Genomic DNA, 20,507 nt, shown 5'->3' on the forward strand with positions numbered 1-20,507 from the left:
CAGTGTGTGATTTTTATTTGATGGACTGATAAAAGATTTAGCCTGTCAACGTTTATTATTAGCTATTGTAAATACATGGCATACTAAATTTATACTAAAGTTTAAAAAAAAAGGGAAACAAAATATTAAAACTTACATTTGGTAATCACAAATCATATAAGAAACTATGATGAAATCGATGATAAAATTAGATATTTGCATACATTAGCTAATATTCAGCACTTTTATGTATTTATAACTTTTTTAAATATATATTTATGATTTATATATAATAAGGTATTTTACGTAATTTAAATAAAATAAATATTTATGTTTGTTTATTCTTCTAAATCTTTATATTATAAAAAGTGTAACTTATATTTACTATTATTTTTTTAACAATTAAAATTATAATAATTTCTTACTGTATATTCTATTTTATTTTTCTTTCTTCTTTCCTTTTCCTGATTCAAAATGACCCATTTACTAATCTTATATAGCAACTGAACCTACACATAAGTTATACAGTTTTTGATATATATATTGTTACGAATTTGGTATTTAAAAAGCTAATGTTAGTTCAATTACAAATTAAATGATTTTATTTCACGCGCAGTGCAGCGCGTGACGAATATTAAAAGAAAGCTAAGCCGTAAAATTGAAATTACAAGAGCGCGTGCATTAAATAAATAAATATCTCTTTTTGATTTCGAGAAAGTACTGGAAAATTCTAGCGCGTGATTTTAAAATCTTATAAAAGGAGGAAAACATCTCAGTTTGTAGTAGTTGCTTAGTTTGTTGTTGTTTAGAAAACTGCTCTTGTTGATTGTAGCGAATTCGCGGATTAGCGTTCTTTAGCTGTTTTTAATTGCGTTCTATTGGACATTTGAGTAGTTAAAAGATAACTACTGTGAGATATTGTAATACTGCATGATAATTTGAGAAAATTTAAGCATTTTTGTTGTGATAATAATAAATTTTTTTTTTTGTTCATTTTTCATCGGACTTGTGCATTCATTTCATAACGAACCCGTACGCACGCAACAATTTTTGGTGTCAGGAGTGGGGTTTGAATGCCAATAACAAGAGCGATGGAAGAGCAATTAAGGCAGTTAATATCAGCCTTTGCCTCATTTAAAGAAGAAATTAAAGAGGAAATGAAATTGGGCCAGGAATCCGTTAAGGAAGAAATGAAATTGGGCCAGGAATCCGTTAAGGAAGAAATGAAATTGGGCCAGGAATCCGTTAAGGACGAAATGAAAGCCGTTCAAGCTGGTCAAGAAGAAATGAAAAGAGAAATTACTTGCATAATAGAAAATAAATTTGAAACTATGGAAGGCAGAATTGAAGCAGTTGAAAATAAAGTTGGACATATTGAAGAAAAGGTTTCTTCCGTAAAAGATCATATTGAAGAAAGAGTTTCTTCGGTGAAAGAAGAAATAGAAGAAAAAGTTTCTTCTGTAAAAGAACATATAGAAGGGAGAGTTTCTGCTGTGGAGGAACGAATTGAAGGAAGAGTTTGTGCCGTCCAACACCAAATCGAACAACAAATTGATGAGAGAGTTTCTGCAGTTGCCAAAGAAATGGATACTTTAAAGAAATTCGTAGCGTCGGCAGGGAGCAGGAGTGATGATTTTAAATTCTTACCAATGCCTGCTCGTCCACCTCTAAAGCTATCCACATATGATGGGAAGACCTCCTGGCAGGTGTATAATACCCACTCTTTAAATCAATTGATGACATTCTAGACACTCTTTCTGGAAGCAAGTGGTTCTCAACAATTGATTTAAAGAGTGGGTATTGGCAGGTAGAAATCCATCCTGAAGACCGAGAAAAGACGGCATTTACTACGGGACAAGGACTTTGGCAGTTCAAAGTGATGCCGTTTGGACTGTGTAATGCGCCGGCAACATTCGAACGTCTTATGGAGACTGTTTTGAAAGGCCTTTCCTACGAAGCCTGTCTGATATACCTGGACGATATCATCATCGTCGGAAAGAGTTTTGAAGAGCATCTAGAAAATCTTAGAAAGGTGCTTCAGAAACTGAAAGAGGCCAATCTGAAGCTGACTCCCGCTAAATGCAAATTGTTTCGAAAGGAAGTGACTTACCTGGGACATATCATCTCTGCAGAAGGTGTGCGCACGGATCCTGAAAAGGTATCAGCGGTTAAATCCTGGACGCGTCCCGAAAATGTCCATCAGCTGAGAAACTTCCTAGGGCTTTGCACCTACTATAGGAGATTCGTGAAGAACTTTTCTTCCATCGCAAGACCACTTCACAAGCTGACAGAGAGCAAGCAAAGATTCTTGTGGACAAAGGAATGCGAGGATGCATTTAACAACTTAAAGGAAGCTTTAACATCTGCTCCAATCCTGACGTATCCTCAGCTCGACAGACCATTTATTCTCGACACCGACACGAGCAATGAAAATGTCGGTGCTGTTTTGTCCCAAGAAATAGACGGCCAAGAACGTGTAGTAGCTTACTGGAGCAAGTGCCTGTCTAAACCGGAGAGGAATTACTGTGTCACAAGGAAAGAGTTGCTCGCCATAGTCAAAGCTGTAGAACATTTCCATCATTATCTATACGGGAGAAAATTCCTCCTCCGCACGGACCATGCCTCATTGGCCTGGCTTTTAAATTTCAAAAATCCTGAGGGTCAAATAGCCAGGTGGATACAGAGACTCCAAGAATATGACATCACTATCCGTCATCGTAAGGGATCATCACACGGAAACGCTGACGCCCTGTCTAGAAGACCTTGCCAAGAAAGCTGCCGATATTGTTCCAGGGTGGAAGCGAAATACGAGCTGCTGACTCCGGTCGCAAGACAAATTACAACATCAACATCGGCTGATCGAGACCCGTGGAGTGATGATGAAGTCAGGAAAGACCAGCTGGAAGACCGCGACATTAAACCCATACTTGATTTAATAGAGTCATCAAACAGAAAACCTACATGGCAGGACATTTCTATCTGTAGTCCTACAACAAAACAATACTGGGCACTCTGGGATTCACTTCACATTCGAAACGGCGTCTTATACCGGAAATTCGAGTCGGATGATGGGAAGACGTTCCGATGGCAACTGATACTTCCAAGATCCCGGATTCCTGATGTCCTCAAAGAACTACATGACAGCCCTACAGGAGGTCGCTTTGGAATTATGAAGACCTTACAGAGAGTTCGTGAGCGCTTTTACTGGAATAATGCAAAGAATGACGTGCAAAAGTGGTGCCGATCTTGCGATGCCTGTGCAGGTCGGAAAGGACCGAGGAAACGCAGCCGAGGCAGACTGCAACGTTACAACGTAGGTGCGCCTTTTGAACGTATCGCCTTTGACATCCTGGGACCTCTGCCACGAACTGCTGATGGCAACAAATACATACTCGTTGTCATTGATTACTTCACCAAGTGGCCTGAAGCTTATCCTATTCCTGATCAAGAGGCAGTCACAGTATCTGAGGTAATGATACAGCACTGGATTTCCAGGTTCGGAGTGCCTCTTCAGTTACATTCCGATCAGGGAAGGAATTTTGCCTCGGCAGTAATCAAAGAACTATGCAAACTACTTGGCATTGACAAAACTCAAACGACGCCATTGCATCCCCAGTCGGACGGCATGGTAGAGAGGTTCAATCGAACCATCCTTAATAACCTCTCATTAGTGGTTTCCAGAAACCAACAGGACTGGGACAAGAAATTACCACTCTTTTTACTGGCTTATCGCAGTGCTGTCCACGAGACTACCGGCTATTCTCCATCACAGATGCTCTTCGGTCGTGACCTTCGTCTGCCTTGTGCCGCCCTCCGGATGCTCCTTCATCGTCTGAGGAATATATTCAAGATCTCCAGGCCCGGTTTGAAGTGATGCACAATTTTGCACGAGGGCGAGTCAACTTGGCGACGGAGAAGATGAAGACCCGATACGACACAAGAGCTACTGAACATCAATTCCACGAAGGAGACAAAGTGTGGTTGTGGAATCCGACTCGATGGAAAGGACTTTGTCCGAAATTACAGTCACCTTGGGATGGGCCGTACACAGTCCTAAACAGGCTGAATGACGTCCTGGTTCGGATTCGTAAGTCTTCGAACTCTAAACCTAAAGTCGTTCATTACGACAGGTTAGCTCATTACTATGGCCATAGTACATAATGTAAATAATTGTAAATAGTATAAGACCATGGTCCATTTTGATTTTAAATGTGTATTTGATTTGTTTTATGTATTGCATTTATTGTTCATGTTGTTTATTATTGTAATGTAATGCTTATTAATGCATTTATGCCACAGTTGTAAGTTTAGCTTCCTGTCCAGGGATTGTACTGCCCGGGACGTGCAGTCCTTGGGAAGGGGGCAGTGTTACGAATTTGGTATTTAAAAAGCTAATGTTAGTTCAATTACAAATTAAATGATTTTATTTCACACGCAGTGCAGCGCGTGACGAATATTAAAAGAAAGCTAAGCCGTAAAATTGAAATTACAAGAGCGTGTGCATTAAATAAATAAATATCTCTTTTTGATTTCGAGAAAGTACTGGAAAATTCTAGCGCGTGATTTTAAAATCTTATAAAAGGAGGAAAACATCTCAGTTTGTAGTAGTTGCTTAGTTTGTTGTTGTTTAGAAAACTGCTCTTGTTGATTGTAGCGAATTCGCGGATTAGCGTTCTTTAGCTGTTTTTAATTGCGTTCTATTGGACATTTGAGTAGTTAAAAGATAACTACTGTGAGATATTGTAATACTGCATGATAATTTGAGAAAATTTAAGCATTTTTGTTGTGATAATAATAAATTTTTTTTTTTTTTTTTTTTGTTCATTTTTCATTGGACTTGTGCATTCATTTCATAACGAACCCGTACGCACGCAACAATATATATATATACCATATATGTTTTGGTATGATACATATATGTATGTAATGATTTTAAAATGCGTAGATGAAGGCAATTGGAACTTTTAAGAGCTGACAATATTGTGCAGATGGCTGAGAAGACCATAGGGGCTTGAAGGTAGGGCTAAGTGGAAAAGCGTGATGATACATTTAGCTCAACTGATCTTGAAGAATCACAATCTTTATTTTTTACATATATCAAACCATCCTTTTGCAGGTAAGATGTTTCCTAATTATATTTGGAAGCAATAAGTTCCATTTTCAAGTACGACTTCACCTTAAGCAAGTAAGCGGCAGCAGCACGGATGAAAAGCATCTTGCAAGCAGGAGAGCTTATGCAAAAAAAGGGAAGAGTGTCTCAGTACTTCATAGGAAGAAGGGGAAGTCAGAAAAGTTGCAGTTCAGAGTTTTGGTTTACAATTAATTTTATTGTACAAGAGGTATCTGCATTAAAACGTTACGTAACATAGAAAAATCTGGAACCTGGGAGAAAAGATGAACCCAGGTGGAAATCACCTAATTTAGAATATTAGGTTTGAGTTTGCCAATTATTTTTTTTTAAAACAGCTATCATATTTTGTTATAGCTTACATATATATATTTACTAAAGAAATATTGATTATATTATCTCCTAATATAAATTTAGTAGAATGTATCAAAAAGAGGGAACCCATATGTAGGAAGTTTAATTCCAAAATTTGTGTGTAAATCATGAGAAAAACTTTTTAAGGGGACTTGAATTTAAATCATGAATAACAAAATTTCAAACTTTCAAAACAAGTAATTATCGCCATTGATCGTAAATAAGTTGACTTTTCAAGGGGAACAAACCAACTCCTGTTCAATAAGCAATAATTAATAAATGCAAAGGTGTTTCGTCTTTTACTCAAGTAAGAATGATGATGCCAAACTGGCAAATTAAGTTAGGCCAAATTTGTAGTTCCGTGAAGTGATGGTCAAATTAGAGCATCAAAGAACTCATTCTGAATGAAGCATTTTCTCTAATACGAGATTCTTTTGAAATTTTGAGTGAATAGCCAATTTATGTACGTATTTTATTTATCAGTGCGTTATTTCAGTGTGAGCATATATCTATGTGAGCTTTTTTCCACGTAAGCATATTTCTAATTGAGCACTTTTTCTATGTGGGCATATTTCTGTGTGGGATTTTTTTCTTTCAGTTTGGCATTTTGCGTTGGATCACTATAAATGGCGTATCACTTTTCAAATTGTTGGTCACCAAATATTATAGCCCTGTATTATATTTAAAGAAATTAAATAATGAACAATCTACATAAATGTATGTATGTTTCTCGCGTTGTGATAAAATAACGGTACCTAGAATCATCAAATTTTGAATAACGTAATCCTAATTTGTAAATTTATATAAAAATAACAGATTGTGAGTACTGGTGTAATAAAAAATCTAAAAAGTATATTACATACAAAGGACATATATGGAGGTCTGGGATACAGGCTTTACTTCATTAAGTGCAAATAGACTTTTCATAGCAGAAATGTATTAAGGGTTATTAGAAATGCATTAAATTGTCATAACACTTTGACACATCAATTTATTGTGTTATTATATGAAAGTCATAGTATGCTTGGGATAGATCATGGCTTTGTTGTATTTACAAAGCCATTTTAAGTTGATACTGCATTATATTTTATATTGCTTTGATTAAAATGCCTTTAAGGAAGGCAAATTAATATTAACTTTAAATGATATTTGTCACAGTATTGTGCAGTAAAGTATAAATTGACATATTTCTTTCATAGATTTTTATATTGTGCTATATGGTTCTTTTCAGTTTCCTTAAAAAGTTCAGTTCTGTTTTAGAGAAAATATTTTTGTTTAAATAGGCCAGCAGTTAAAGAGCATCTGGAGCAATATAAAGCAGATTATGTCAAGTTGTATATTGATACCATTATGCCTCTTGTTATCAATGAAGACCCAACCCGTCCATTTCTACCTTCCAGTCCATCAAATGGTCCAAAAACTATGCAAGAAGGTTGGATATCATCTGATCCACAAGATGTACATTTTGGTGATGGTAGGTACATGAATAATTATTTTTTGTGAAACAAATGATATTTTAATGCCTTGTGTGTTAATATAATATGTATGTAAGACCTGTTGTGACTTATGAACTGTAAGTATATTTATGATATTTAAATTTCAATAAACTGAAACTGAAGAGAGCAGATAATTTTTTTAAGTGATCAAAAATTTGTTTTAGCAAGCTGTTAATTTTAATATATTTTATCTGTGGGGCAACTTATCAAAGTGTAAGTTATCAAAATTCTATATTTGTTGTTTAAACATTGTATTTGAAGAAATATATCTTGCCCTTCCTGCTCCTTACAAAAATACAAAAAGGGAATTTGTTTTAAATTGATTGAAAAGTGTGTTCTTAAGATTATTGTTTGGTTTTACAACATCAAAATGCTGATAAACTGTCCACTAAAAATTTCATTGCCGCACAAGAAAACTTCAGAGAAGGCAACTTCTTCATGGTTTATTATTTCCTGTTAGAGAAAAATAATCATTCTAAGTAATCATTGAAGAGTGTTAAAAATATTGGTACTTACGTTTTAATGCAACCACCCTGGTGCAGTTTGTTGATTTTTTAGTAGATGGAAAGGTGGAAGAGTTTCGGCTGCAAATTGGTAATTTTTATACTTTGTTTTTAAAGATTTTCAAACTATTGATATTTATTATAAATCTGCAAACGTTATTAACATACATTAAAAAAAACCTTTAGCAATTTAAAATATAAATTCTAATTATTAAATAAGGATTATACAAAAAATAAAAAAGATTTTTCACAAAATCGTTTTGTAATTTTATGTTCTTTTTACCCTGTGTACACAGCATTCTCTTTTTGCTTAAAACATAAGAGACATGCACAAACTCAGCATCACATACAACTTTTGCATTATTTATATGCTATCTATCAGATGCATCTCATTATTCCTTCCTTTATCAATTTTGCAACAAAAGCACCATATTCCTGCAAGTTCAGATTTTACTGAAAGCTCCTCCATTTCTGGCAAATTCCATAACTGAATATTTTAAAAGAAGGCAACAACAACAACAAATCACTAATTTGTCTATAAAAACCATTAGAATTCAGAACAAAAAGAATGCTCACAAAAGCAGTGATGTGGGTTGACTGAAAGATAGTTATGAGTTTGGTAGTCTGAAGAATATTTATGCATATAGTTGCCAGAGTTTGGCACATTCTCATAATCTAGCGGTTTCTACTAAGGTGGTTGCAATAATACATAAGTAGCAAAATTTTTTTCATATATTGAAAGTTTTAAAGTTAACTGTCTAAATTGTAGTGTAAGTATATTATTTGTTAATCTGCAAATTTTAATTCTTATGTGTTGTCACCGTCTTTATATCATACACTTTAATTAGTTAATCTCATAACGATTTGTATTTGTAATGAAGTTAGAAACAGTATTAGGATAAAATGTCCAGCAGAGAGTTTTTCAACCGTAGCATAAGCATGCTTGGTGGTTGAACGCTTTGAGCAGTATTACAGAGAATATTCTGAATTCTAAGAAATCTGAGTATTTATCATCAAATTATTTATTTCAAAATGTTTTGTTCATTTTTCAGGAAAGCTTTGTCTTATCATTATTTTCAGATTCAGTTGCCTGTCATGTGTCCAAATAGCCATGGAATATTCACAGTACATTGAAATATCATGACAGTGTTTCCAGAGTCGTAGCTAGGGTTTTCAGCGCCCAGGGGCAACTGAAGATTTCGTGCCCCCTACTGCTTGCCAAGGATGGAAAACATTTAATTCTAAAATGTTGTAACATCAGTTTGGCGCCCGTTGGATTCTGTGCCCGGGGACATATGTCCCCCCCTTGCCCTCCTCTAACTACGCCCCTGATTGTTTCAGATGTATTCAGGTGTCATAGCAGTAGTTTTATGTCAGTAACTAGCAGCTTTGCTGCCAGCCTTCGTCTGGCTTTTAAATGTACCGGAAAAATGGCTGAAGGAAACACCAAACGTTAAATTTAAAAACTGCATAGAATTTTACTCTGCAGAAAAACTTCATAAAAAAAAGTTATTACATATAACAAAATTACAATGAAATAAGCAATGTCCCTTAATACAAATATTAATTATCATAATAAATAAATTAACCAACTTCCTTTTGCAAAATCTTAAGAACTCAAATGGTATAAAGGAGGTTAAGAACTTCGTTTCCTAAAAAAATCACTCAAAACTTTTCAATATCTTAAAAACTGTGAAATAAGCAATAAATAACATAATACAAAAAACAAAATTTTGAAAAGCAAAGTATAATTAATGATATTTTATCTTATATTTTCAAGAGAAAAAAATTAGATGCTACTTTGGTAGACGGTTGCACGACTTTTTGGCGATTTACATTGGCGCAATTGTTGGCGCGTGTTTTATAGTCATCAGCCATCTTGAAAAATGCTGTTTTTACGTATTTTATGCATATAGTAAAGTATTAGAAACTTTAAAATAATAAATATTGTTAAAAATAATGGATTGTTGAAAACTTTGTTTTTTAAGATGGCTGGCAAATGTAAATAAATACATTTACTAAGAGTATAAAATGCTAAAGAAAGGTTAAATTATTACTTTCATATAATAGAATAAAAACACCGCTATAAAAACATTGCGCCAACATTTAATTGGATTAAAATATTACTTAAATTGAATATCGAATTAAAAACATCATGCCAGCATTTAAAAGAATTAAAATATTACTTAAATACTTTAAAATAAGTTTTATAGGATTTAATTATTTATGACATTAAAACATATGTGGCAATAAATATCTCAGGGATTTTTGAAAACATCGTATTAATTTTTTAATGAAAGTATATAATAAAGTAAAAGAAAATTATGTACTTACATTTTTTTAAAGTATTTTGCCTGTCTTATATTGGTAAGTACAAAAAAAAAGTATAAAAAAAGTCTTCTAACGATCTTCATCTGTGATCCACATCTCTCACACTTCATTGAAGAAGCAATTAGCGAGAATTTCTCCAAAAATTTAAAATAAATTTCCTCTGACACTATTAACAATTTATAAATAAATCTTTGATTAGGAAAGCCAGGTTGGCCAAAATAAGGTCTCAAAGGGCAATTTTTTTATTCCAGTACAAACAATTCTTGGTAATTACCAATAACAACATTCATCTTTGAAACGGACATATCCATTCCATTTGAAATCTGAAGAAACCGAATAGATGAATAATAAAATTTTAAAATGGCGCAGTAATGCACAAATATTCAGGGAGCTATCAGAATCAATTCAGGTAGCAATATTATACAATCAGAGAGCTGATTACATCATGCATAGAATTAAAATTATTTAAATAATCATTCATAAAAAATCATTTTTAAAACAAATGCAAAATTAAATTGTATTTTAATATTTAATAGCCATAAATAATGTTTAAAACATTAGATTAAATTTATAGATTTAATAAAACCAATTACTTTTTAAGTAAGGTGACGTCATTGATTACATCATCCACAACATAAAATTATATAAAATATTATAAACAACAAAATTTTTATTTCAAATAAAAATGCAAAATTAAATTGATTTTTAATATTTAGAAGCCATAAATAATATTAAAACATGGAATTTATGCATAATAAAACGCATTATTTTTTTAATAAAATGACAACAAAGTATCGCTTACCATAAATAACTTATCCAGTAATGGGTTTACCATAAGTCGTATTACTCGCCAAAAGAAAAATTGCCAAAATCCGTGCAACCGTCTACCAAAGTAGCACCAAAAATTACAATGAAATAAGCTATATCCCCTAATACAAATATTAATTATCCTAATAAAAAAAATTAACCAACTTTCCGTTGAAGAAAAAAAATCATGCAAAACTTTTCATTATCTTACAAACAGTGAAATAAGCAAAAAATAACATGAAAGAAACTCAAAAAACAAAAATTCCGCGCACAATTTTACTCTGCAGAACAACTTTATAAAAAACATCAATAAAAATGTATTATATATATATAAAAATGACAATGAAATATGCCAATCTCTTAAAAACAGTGACATAAGAAATACGATGAAAAATTGTTGCCAAACCCAAATTTCTAAAAGAATGAAACTATTCAAAATGATGTGATTTCATCAAGAATCTATCAACAACAATAAGAAAGGAAAATTGTTGCCAAAATCACATTTTTAAAGATGTGAGAAGTGTACTCGGAAGTTTCATTTAAAAATACAAAATATTATCATTTTTCCAAAATTCTTTTTGTAGAAGCAGTCGCAAGGATGAAAGTTTAACGTGTCCAAAATTCAAAGAAAAATGAACTGTGCATTTTTAAACATGAACGTTTTTAGAAAAATCCCGTTGAAAAGGTGTTAAGCTCACTTTGTTAAATAAATTCATATTTAATCGATTTATTGAAACACAAAATTTATTTTAAGTTCAAAAAATAGCTAAGTGCCTACATTTCATGACGATGTGAAAATGGAGTGTGTAGAGTAAAATCTCGCTTTCCTATAGCCCATTATATCTCAAAATGACGCAATTTCGTCACAAAACATAAAATAAAACAAATTCTAATTCGAATTTGGAAAAAAATCGCTTCGAGCTTTTGTCTAGATGCACCTATGTACCATATTTCATAGCCGTGGGTCTATTAGCTTACACGCAGCGTGAACGAAAGACACACGCACACACAGACAGACTCTTTGTTTTATTATATGTAGAGATAAGTATTAGTAACCCTCTTCATGACATGGTGAAGTAGACATGCTACAACTGTGTGATATGAAAACATCTTTTGGAACTTTCCCAGCGAGTATCATAAAAGTATATGTTACTCATTATTCATATTACATTTCAAACAAATATACAGTCTGAGCAATAAAGTCTTTCTCTGTTTAGAACATTTTTACCCAAAATGGCCAAAAGAATTTTTTTTTTTTTTTTTTTTTTTTTTTTTTTTTTTTTTTTTTGTTGCAGACCTGTTGTTATAGTTTTTTTCTTTTGCAATAGATAGCATCACAGTGGTTGTAAGTAAGGATTAGTTAGTAATGAAATAATGTCGGATAAAAGTTAATCATGAAACCACTGCCCATCAACAGTTGTTTAGAAGAATGTATGGATGCAGTTCTTCAGATCTTGAGAGCAGACAGATTGGTGGAAAAAATTTGAAAGGAACTGATACCATTGCTGGCATTCTAAGAAGTAGAGAGTACTCAGAGTAATGAGATTGTTGACTGTATCCATGAATTAAACACACAAATTCATGATATATTGATACTTTGAAGGCCAAAATTACAGATGCGTTATTAAATGTTGAAGAACATGTTGAAGTTGTTGTGGCAAGAACTAGATTTTGAGTTAACATACTCTAGACTACAAAAGGGGTACATATTGAAATCTACTATATAGTACTGTTAAAATATTAACAGTTCTAGATTAAACTCAGTTACTGCAGTTATCATTTCCAGAAAATCGTATATGCCTAATTATAATAGTTTTTGTGCAATAAATTCTTGTAATAAGTCTGTGCTTACCTTGCACCATAACATTAGTACTTTCCAGGACATTTCCAACATGCATTTTAAAACTGAGGTACTCGCATTACATTTAAAATAATTATCTATATTTCAAACAACAATATTGTAATTTTTTATACTAAATGTTTCTCTGATTCTAGCTTTGAGAATTTTAAAATGCTTTAAAAATTTCAATATTAATATTGAAATAACATAGTTATATTATGGTTTTCATTTGTAAATTTCTGTTGTATCTAATTGAATTGCTTATTTTTCCTCAGTGCATCTTTACACTTACTTTGGTTCAGAATGGGATCCTTCGATATATCCAAGAGCTCGATTTGTCTCTGAATATGGTTTTCAGTCCTACCCATCTTTTGAAACATTAGCTGATGTTTCAAATTATAAAGACTGGGTGTATCCATTTGGTGACTGGATGACTCATAGGCAGCATCATATGTTTGGTAAGTATAAAAAAATTGTATGAGATAGAATGGCATCTATTGTTTATAACTTTCTTGTATTCTTATTCTTAAGTTGAAAAGCTTTATTTTTGAAAGTAAGATAGTATTTTTAAAGCTTAAGACCAAAAACTAAACAATAGCAGATATACTTTTTCTTAAGATATTTATTTTAATGAAAAAACTTTTGTGGGAAAAAAAACTGCTAGGTATTATCTAAACAAAATGGTATTTTACTAATTGTATTTTATATATGGATAGAAACTAAATATATTTATTGTATTAATTTTCAAGAACAAACTAAATTTTACATATATACAGAGTCTGCCAGAAAAATGTATACACTCTTTTTCATCCTGTATCAGAATACTGGCATTGACAATTGTTCTGAAATTTAAGTATGTTGTAGTATCGTTTTTCGCTTAACAGATGTCGGTACTGTCAGCATGGTTAGTGAGATAAGAAAATGGCAGAAGTATGCTTCACATTCGAGCAGTACATTTTGAAGTGTTTTATTAGGTTTGGAAATGCCATCGAAGTGCAGCATCTGTGGAGAGAGGAGTTAGGTATTGAACCTCCAACCTGCTTAACAATCAAATGCATTGTTGATAAGTTTGAGGTGCATGGAACAATTTGCGATATTCACAAAGGTTGGGAGGAATGCCTATAGCAGCAAATCCTGCTTCTTCAGCTCTCGTGTTGAAACTTTGCAAGAAAAAGTGGGGAACTTCACCACCAGAGTCTGCTACGCAGTGAGCATGAGTGATGGGGGTTATTACAAGTGTACAATGAATTTTGAAAAATATTAAGTGGAAATGTTATGTTCTGCAATTACTGCATGCCATTAATGATTATGATCCTCAAATGCAGTTTTGTGAATGATATCGGCAAATGGTAACTAACAATGAACAGTTTGTTACAAAAGTAGTATGGTCTGATGAGGCCAAGTATAAACTTAAATGGAGCAGTCAATTGACATAACTACGTCTACTGGGCACTGGAAAATCCTAACATCCATATTGATAATGTTGTCAATCTACCAAGGGTTACTGTCTTGTGTGGACTTACAGCTCAGAGTTTGATAGGACCCTTCTTCTTTTATGGTATTGTCCCTGCAAATGTTATGTACATTAATTCTACCAGGTGCTTTATGAAGACAATGAGATTTTCTACAACAGGATGGGGCCCCACTCCACTACCACCTAGAAGTATGAGGTTTCTTGGATGACAATCTGCAGGGACATTGGATTGGACAAAGAGGGCCCATTGAGTTCCCTCCCTGTTTGCCAGATCTTACTTCCATGGACTATTTATGGAGAACTGTGAAAGATGAAGTGTATCGAAGTAAGCTGTGCATGCTCGAGAACCTTCACCAAAAGATTACAGAGGCATGTGCATTGATATCCATTGATACATTTACGCTGTAGCTGCTTCGAACGCTCGTCGTTCTGTTAGGTAACATTTAGAACATCTAATGTAAACATATGCTTACCTGAAGGTTTGTCGCACATGTTTGAACAATAATTAAATATAAATTAAGAAATATGAAATATAGGTTTTTTTTTCTTACACAGTGTATAAATTTATCTGCTGGACTCTCTATATATATATATGTCATAATTTAATGCGTAGGAGAAAACACTGGAACTTTTAACAGCTTTTGATATTCGTCATTCGTTTGATATTCATAGCAGCTGAAGGTAAAAGCTATGATGACGCAGTTAACACAACTGAGCTTGAAAAATTACCAGTCTTTATTTTCACGCATGTAAAACCATCTTAGTAGACATTTATCCAATCATAATGAAATACCGTAAGTTCTATGTACATTGGTTTTAAAAGTATGACTTAAGCATTTTGGAGAGGACAACATAAATGGTGCAGAGTTCTGTCGGGTGGAAGCCAGGGAAGGGTCGGGTGGAAGCCAGTAGTTGTTGTGCCAAGAGTATTTATACTAAGTATGGTGTATAAGTACAGCTAATCTGTGATTGGTTAATTTTAGTTTGTTATGTAACATGGGAAGATCTCGAATTTGAGAGAACAGCTGAATTTAGAGGGAGAGCATGAAATCTAGAATCGTTAATTTTGAAGTCGTCAATTATTTTCTTAAAGAAGCTATCATATGCTGTTATATCTTATATATATATGTGTGTGTGTATATATATAATAAAAAATCAAAGATTTAAGTAAACTAGTTAATCAATTGTAAAAGATGTAGTAATGTTGATGGCTTAGAATGTAGACCCATATTTGAGAGAAAACTTTAAATTTGAACTTTATTTCAGTTGACATTTACAGCTACAATTACTTGATACCCTAATCATGCCTAATCAAGAACATTTACATTTTTCATACTGTTGCAATAGTAAAAAAGCAGCATGACAGCATCTTAACAGCAAGAGAGCTAGAAACAAAAATGTGCACAATTATCCAGTATGGAAGCTTACAAGAAGAGGTTTTGGTTTAGGTTGCTTATTAAAAGAAAGGTTTCAATTCTCGAAATTTTGAGTTCAGGTTCCTAATTAGCTACATCATCAGTGTTATGCAAGCCATATAACATAGCTTTATACAGTACAAAGTCCGTAAGCCGGACTCGTCGGGACTTCGGCGATTCCGGATTAGGGGTTTTTCTGGATTATAGATCAATTTAAATCTGGTAAGATGGCATGCAGAAATTATACAATTAAAAATATGAAACTGTAATTTATGCAATAAAGAGCAATTATGATCTAAAGGGTATCAAAATTTACAAAAAAAAAAAAAAAAAAAAAAAAGCTTATTATTTATTTGTTTACTTCATTAAACATTTCTTTCAATGTAAGTTGTTTAAGTTGCTTCGTTTTTATGCTAATACTTTCTCTTTAATTCTATAAACACGCATAACTTCTTGTTCAGTTACAAAGTTCCACTATTCAAGTCCTGTAATTGCTGTGTCAAGAATACCGACTAACTTATCAATCGAAATTTTTTCATTTTCAATAACCTCTCTGTCACTTCTTCACTATCAGAAGCAGTATTTTCTGGATCTAGAACCATACTACAGATTTTGCCATCAGTTGATTTATTGATGATTGGGGCATTGTCGTTTCAATGAAAAACTTCTGTTATATCATCTTCATTTATTACCGCTTCTCCACATTTCTTTACAAAATCCAATAACTGGAAAATTTTATCTTCAGTTTGCGATGTCCGAAAACCTTTGAATTCGTGGCTGTCATCTTCATCGTCCTCACCATGAAATATGGTAGCTGGCCATAAATTATGCCAAGCATTTTTTACATATCTGGAGGCACATCCCTCCCAATGCGCATGCGTAAAGCATACCAAAAAAAAAGTTTGTGGCTTTGAGGTCCGGATTATGGATCATTCCGGATATTGGACGTCTGGAGTACGGACTTTGTACCGCATAGATATGTGGCAATTCAGAAAAGTTATTACTATTATTAGAATAGGGAGGAGAATTAAGGGATATTGCTAGTTTAAATTATAATTTGAAATTTGTATATTTTTCTTACATAACCCCCCTTCAAAGAAAACAGGGCTTGACAACTAAAAAGCCTCTTTTTTTTTTTTTTTTTTTTTTTGGAAGAAGCGCATTAAAGCATTAGTGACACGAGAAATACAATTTTGAAGGGAAAAATTCTTGTAGATATCATTTTTAATAATAAATGCAAATTGAAAAACTCTATTGAAATTTTGAAAGTCTGGAAGCTCATCTTTCAAGTTCCTTATCTTGAAAGTATTTTGTAAAAATTGTTGTCAATATATAACCAAAATTTTCTTTTACACATTCATGAAATTTGTATTAAAATTAATTGTTTAACACTTAAAATAATCCATATTGTAAAGGAATGTAAAATGTACTTTAGAAATTAATAACAGAATACTAACAACATATAATACAATAGCATAACAACTTTGATTAAAATGGGCAAGTCCTCACAGAGTGAATCAGGGTTTGATGGCTGTGTGAATGTTTAAATACAATAGAACCTAAAAACCTCCATTCCTTAAGAGAGGTAACTAGCTTTCAATATTGTATAATTATCAAAGTTTGCATTTATAACTTAAGGTATTCAAATTAATTGATTGAAATAAGGTTTTAAAAAACTTACAAAAATTAAAATTTACAATGAATAACTTGTGTACTATGCTCAAGTTAGGTCTTTCAAATTTTGTAAGTAAAATTCTACACTGCCTTACGATAATACAATGGACCATATCAATTTTATTTTACTTCCTTGTACGAAGTTAAAGGAAGTATTGTAATCGGGAAAAGTTTCAGGCAGAATTTCAACGAAAATATCCGTTTTGACCGCTATCGAATGCAATTTAGTGATGTTTTTGCATGATATCTGTACATAAGTACAGAATAAAAGACTAGTTTCCTCAAAAAAAATTGTAAAACTGCTTTAAAATTAATTCTGAAGAGAATTTGTCGTGGCGTCTGTACGAACGTATGTACATACGTGCGTACATACGTATCTCACATAACTCAAAAACAAGTAGCCTCAGAGCGTTGAAATTTTGTATATAGGACTGCTATAACATGTAGATGTGCACCTCATATTTTGATTGCGATCGGCCGCACCAAACGTATATAAATATATTTATATATATATCCGCTCTGTTACCCGGCTTAGTGATCTCAGTTTCTTTACTCTTATATGTTTGCAAATTGTACATTTTTTGCTTTAAAAATAATTGAATTATGATTTTTTATCTTCCGGTTAAGGTTTTTATGCCTTTCGTAAATCTGTATGCAATATTTTTAGAATTGTCAACAATTTTAAAATAGTTTAAGTGCCGCTAAGCCTAATTTGGTGGGGGCCATTGCTCTTGTTTACATTTGAAACAGCTGAGTAGCGGATTTGTTGCCAATCTAGAGAAACTTAGCTTTGCAACAACAAAGATAACACCTTCATTTATTATTGCCAATTAAATCATGCTTAATCCTTTCTGGAATTTTTTCCAGGAAATAAGTGTTTAAGATTTGCTTCGTAATTTTTAATATAGATATTTTGAGTTTTTATGTATTTTTGCCTTCTCGCGAAGTGATAACTGAATTAATTGAATGAGAAATACTCAATCGTCTGTGAAAAACTGTTTCTTTTTTGTTTTGTTTGCTTAATTTCTTTTATACATCATTCTAGCTTTATTATAGTATTTGAATAGAACATGTGGCAACGATTAGATAATTCTATTCTTTAAATGATATAAATTTTCCTCATGGACTGGAGGAAAGGGCGTTCGCCAAAGTCCTCACCTCCTTTCTTCTTGCTCAAAGCAAGATTGCTACAGAATATAAATTTTGTGCATTATAAGTTATAATATGAACGAAATATAATACTGTTAAGTGAATCTACCGCCAGAGTGTCGCTATGGTAAACAAATACTAGAGTGAATTTTAAAGAATGCATTTATTCTATTGTGGATTATGTGCTGTCGGCAAAGTAGATTTAATTCAATCCAATAAGTTTAAATGAAATGCGAGAAAAAATGCATATAATTTAATATTCCGTACAAGGAAGTCTTGTGGTGTACACATCAGATTTTTTACTGTAAAATAAGAAAATAAATAAACTTCATAATTATGTATATTTGTTTAGGGAAGGTTTTTAATAATATTTGAAAAGTTTTAAAATTTTAATGCATTTATTAATCATCTTTACTTTAATTGCATCTGCTAATTATTGTACATGATCAAAAAACCTTTGAAAAATTTTAGAACTAATTCTCATTCTATTTAACTTCACTTGAAATAGTTTTATTAGCATTATGTGTTTTATTATCATTTAAGCATTTCTAATTAAAACTGGAAGACCCCACAGCTTTCTCTAATACTAACACATCTAACTTATGGGCAGGTCCACATTGACAAATTGATATATGAATTTTCACTAATGTTTAAAGAGGTGCTCATACCAGCTACTTCTAAAAGACCTACATTCCTCGTTTAAAGTCACTAAAACATTCTATTTATATATATAAAAAAAAAAATAAAACTTCATTATAAAAATAATAATTATGTATGAAAAATTATAAGTGGGAGCCTTTGAAGTTTATATTCACTTTAATCTTATAATAATCAGAAAATTCTTACAATTCAAATTTTTAAACAATATCCAAATAGATCAATCATATTAATAACCTTCCCTAAATAAAATCTTTAAATTTTTGAATTTGTTAAACCAAATTTTCAAAATTCGATTTTCTAATACCATATAATTTTTAATCTTTAAATAATGCCATACAGTTAATTCAGTAGAAGAAAAGGCATTAGGTATTCAAATCTCCAAAATGATAGTTATCAACAGTTTTAATTACATTAATGAATGACCAAATTATCTATTCTGTGACCAAGAAACATATTTAGTGTGAACTATGATTATATTTTTATGCTATTAAAAAGCATAAAAATGCAGTACAAAATAACATTATAAATACTCACAAAATTTATGCATTCAAAAACATTTAAAAATATTTAATTGTTAAGGTTTCATTCCTTGGACCATTTTATGTTTTTTCCATCTTCCATTCCTCCATGTTTTTCCATTTTCCAATTTATGTTTTTTCAAAACAGTACAATCAAAGTGCAGAAATTTTAAGCAAAATTTAGATATAAAATACTGAGTCTACAGCATTTAATAATCTTGTTTCATTGGAAAATGAACTTCAGTAAGTTTACACGAAGATAATAATTTTCAGTTTTTGACTAATGGAGTGCTGCAATTATGTAAAGTGGAAGTGCAAAAAGTAATTTTCTGATGCACATATATCCAAAATATGTTTGAATGATAGCAGAAAGTCATAGATATGAGAGATATTCAGAAAGTAAGGAACGTTTTGGAATTAAAAAGAAACTAAGTACAAGAAAAAAATTATTATATGCATTAGAAAGAGTGACTAAAATTCTACTTTTCTACATAGTCACCAAACAAATTGAGGCACTTACATAGCGGTGGACAGGCTTTGAAATTCCTTTGTCATAGAATTCTGCCGCCTGCGATCTCAGCCACTCAGTGACGTGCACCCGCAGCTCCTTGTCATCGTCAAAGCGCTGTGTTGCTAGCCAGTTCTTCATTCTTGGAAACAAGTGAAAATCACTAGGTGCAAGATCAGGACTATAGGGCGGATGAGGAAAAACCTCCCATTTGAATGAATTAAGGAGTTCTTGAGTGTGGTTTGCCGTGTGAGGTCGGGCATTGTCATGCAAAAACAAAATTTTGGACGTCAACTTTCTTTGGCGGTTGTTTTGAACTGCTCTCCTAAGGTTGTGCAAAGTTTGACAGTACTGCTCAGAGTTTATTGTGGCATCACGTTCAAGAAAATCAATCAGAAGCACACCTTGCCTATCCCAAAATACAGTAGCCATAATCTTCTGTGTTGACAAGGTTTGCAAACATTTTCTTGGTCTTTGGGGAAACTTGTGTGCCCCCACTGCATGGACTGTAATTTTGTCTCGCAATTCACGTGTCTCGCCCACGTCTCGTCACCAGTACTGATTCGATCCAGTAATGAATCACCATGTCTGTCATAGGCCTCCAGAAATGTCAAAGCTGCACCCATTCGCTGACCTTTATGGTGGTCTGTAAGCAATTTCGGCACCCATCT

The 20,507-nt window shown here is 32.5% G+C and overlaps 1 protein-coding gene across 1 annotated transcript in view; it reads left to right on the forward strand.

Moving 5' to 3' along the window:
- beta-Man (beta-mannosidase) overlaps positions 1–20,507 on the forward strand; it is a 94,410-nt gene that overhangs the window by 35,999 nt on the left and 37,904 nt on the right. Inside the window, exons 10-11 of the mRNA XM_085814009.1 lie at positions 6,745–6,935; positions 12,714–12,896. Of these exons, the coding sequence (XP_085670135.1) occupies positions 6,745–6,935; positions 12,714–12,896 (374 nt within the window). The remainder of the gene's footprint in view (positions 1–6,744; positions 6,936–12,713; positions 12,897–20,507) is intronic.

Source organism: Stegodyphus dumicola, chromosome 3, assembly GCF_044657685.1.
Source record: "Stegodyphus dumicola isolate Sdum_Otavi_A_Nest chromosome 3, ASM4465768v1".
Classification (NCBI taxonomy): Eukaryota; Metazoa; Arthropoda; class Arachnida; order Araneae; family Eresidae; genus Stegodyphus; species Stegodyphus dumicola.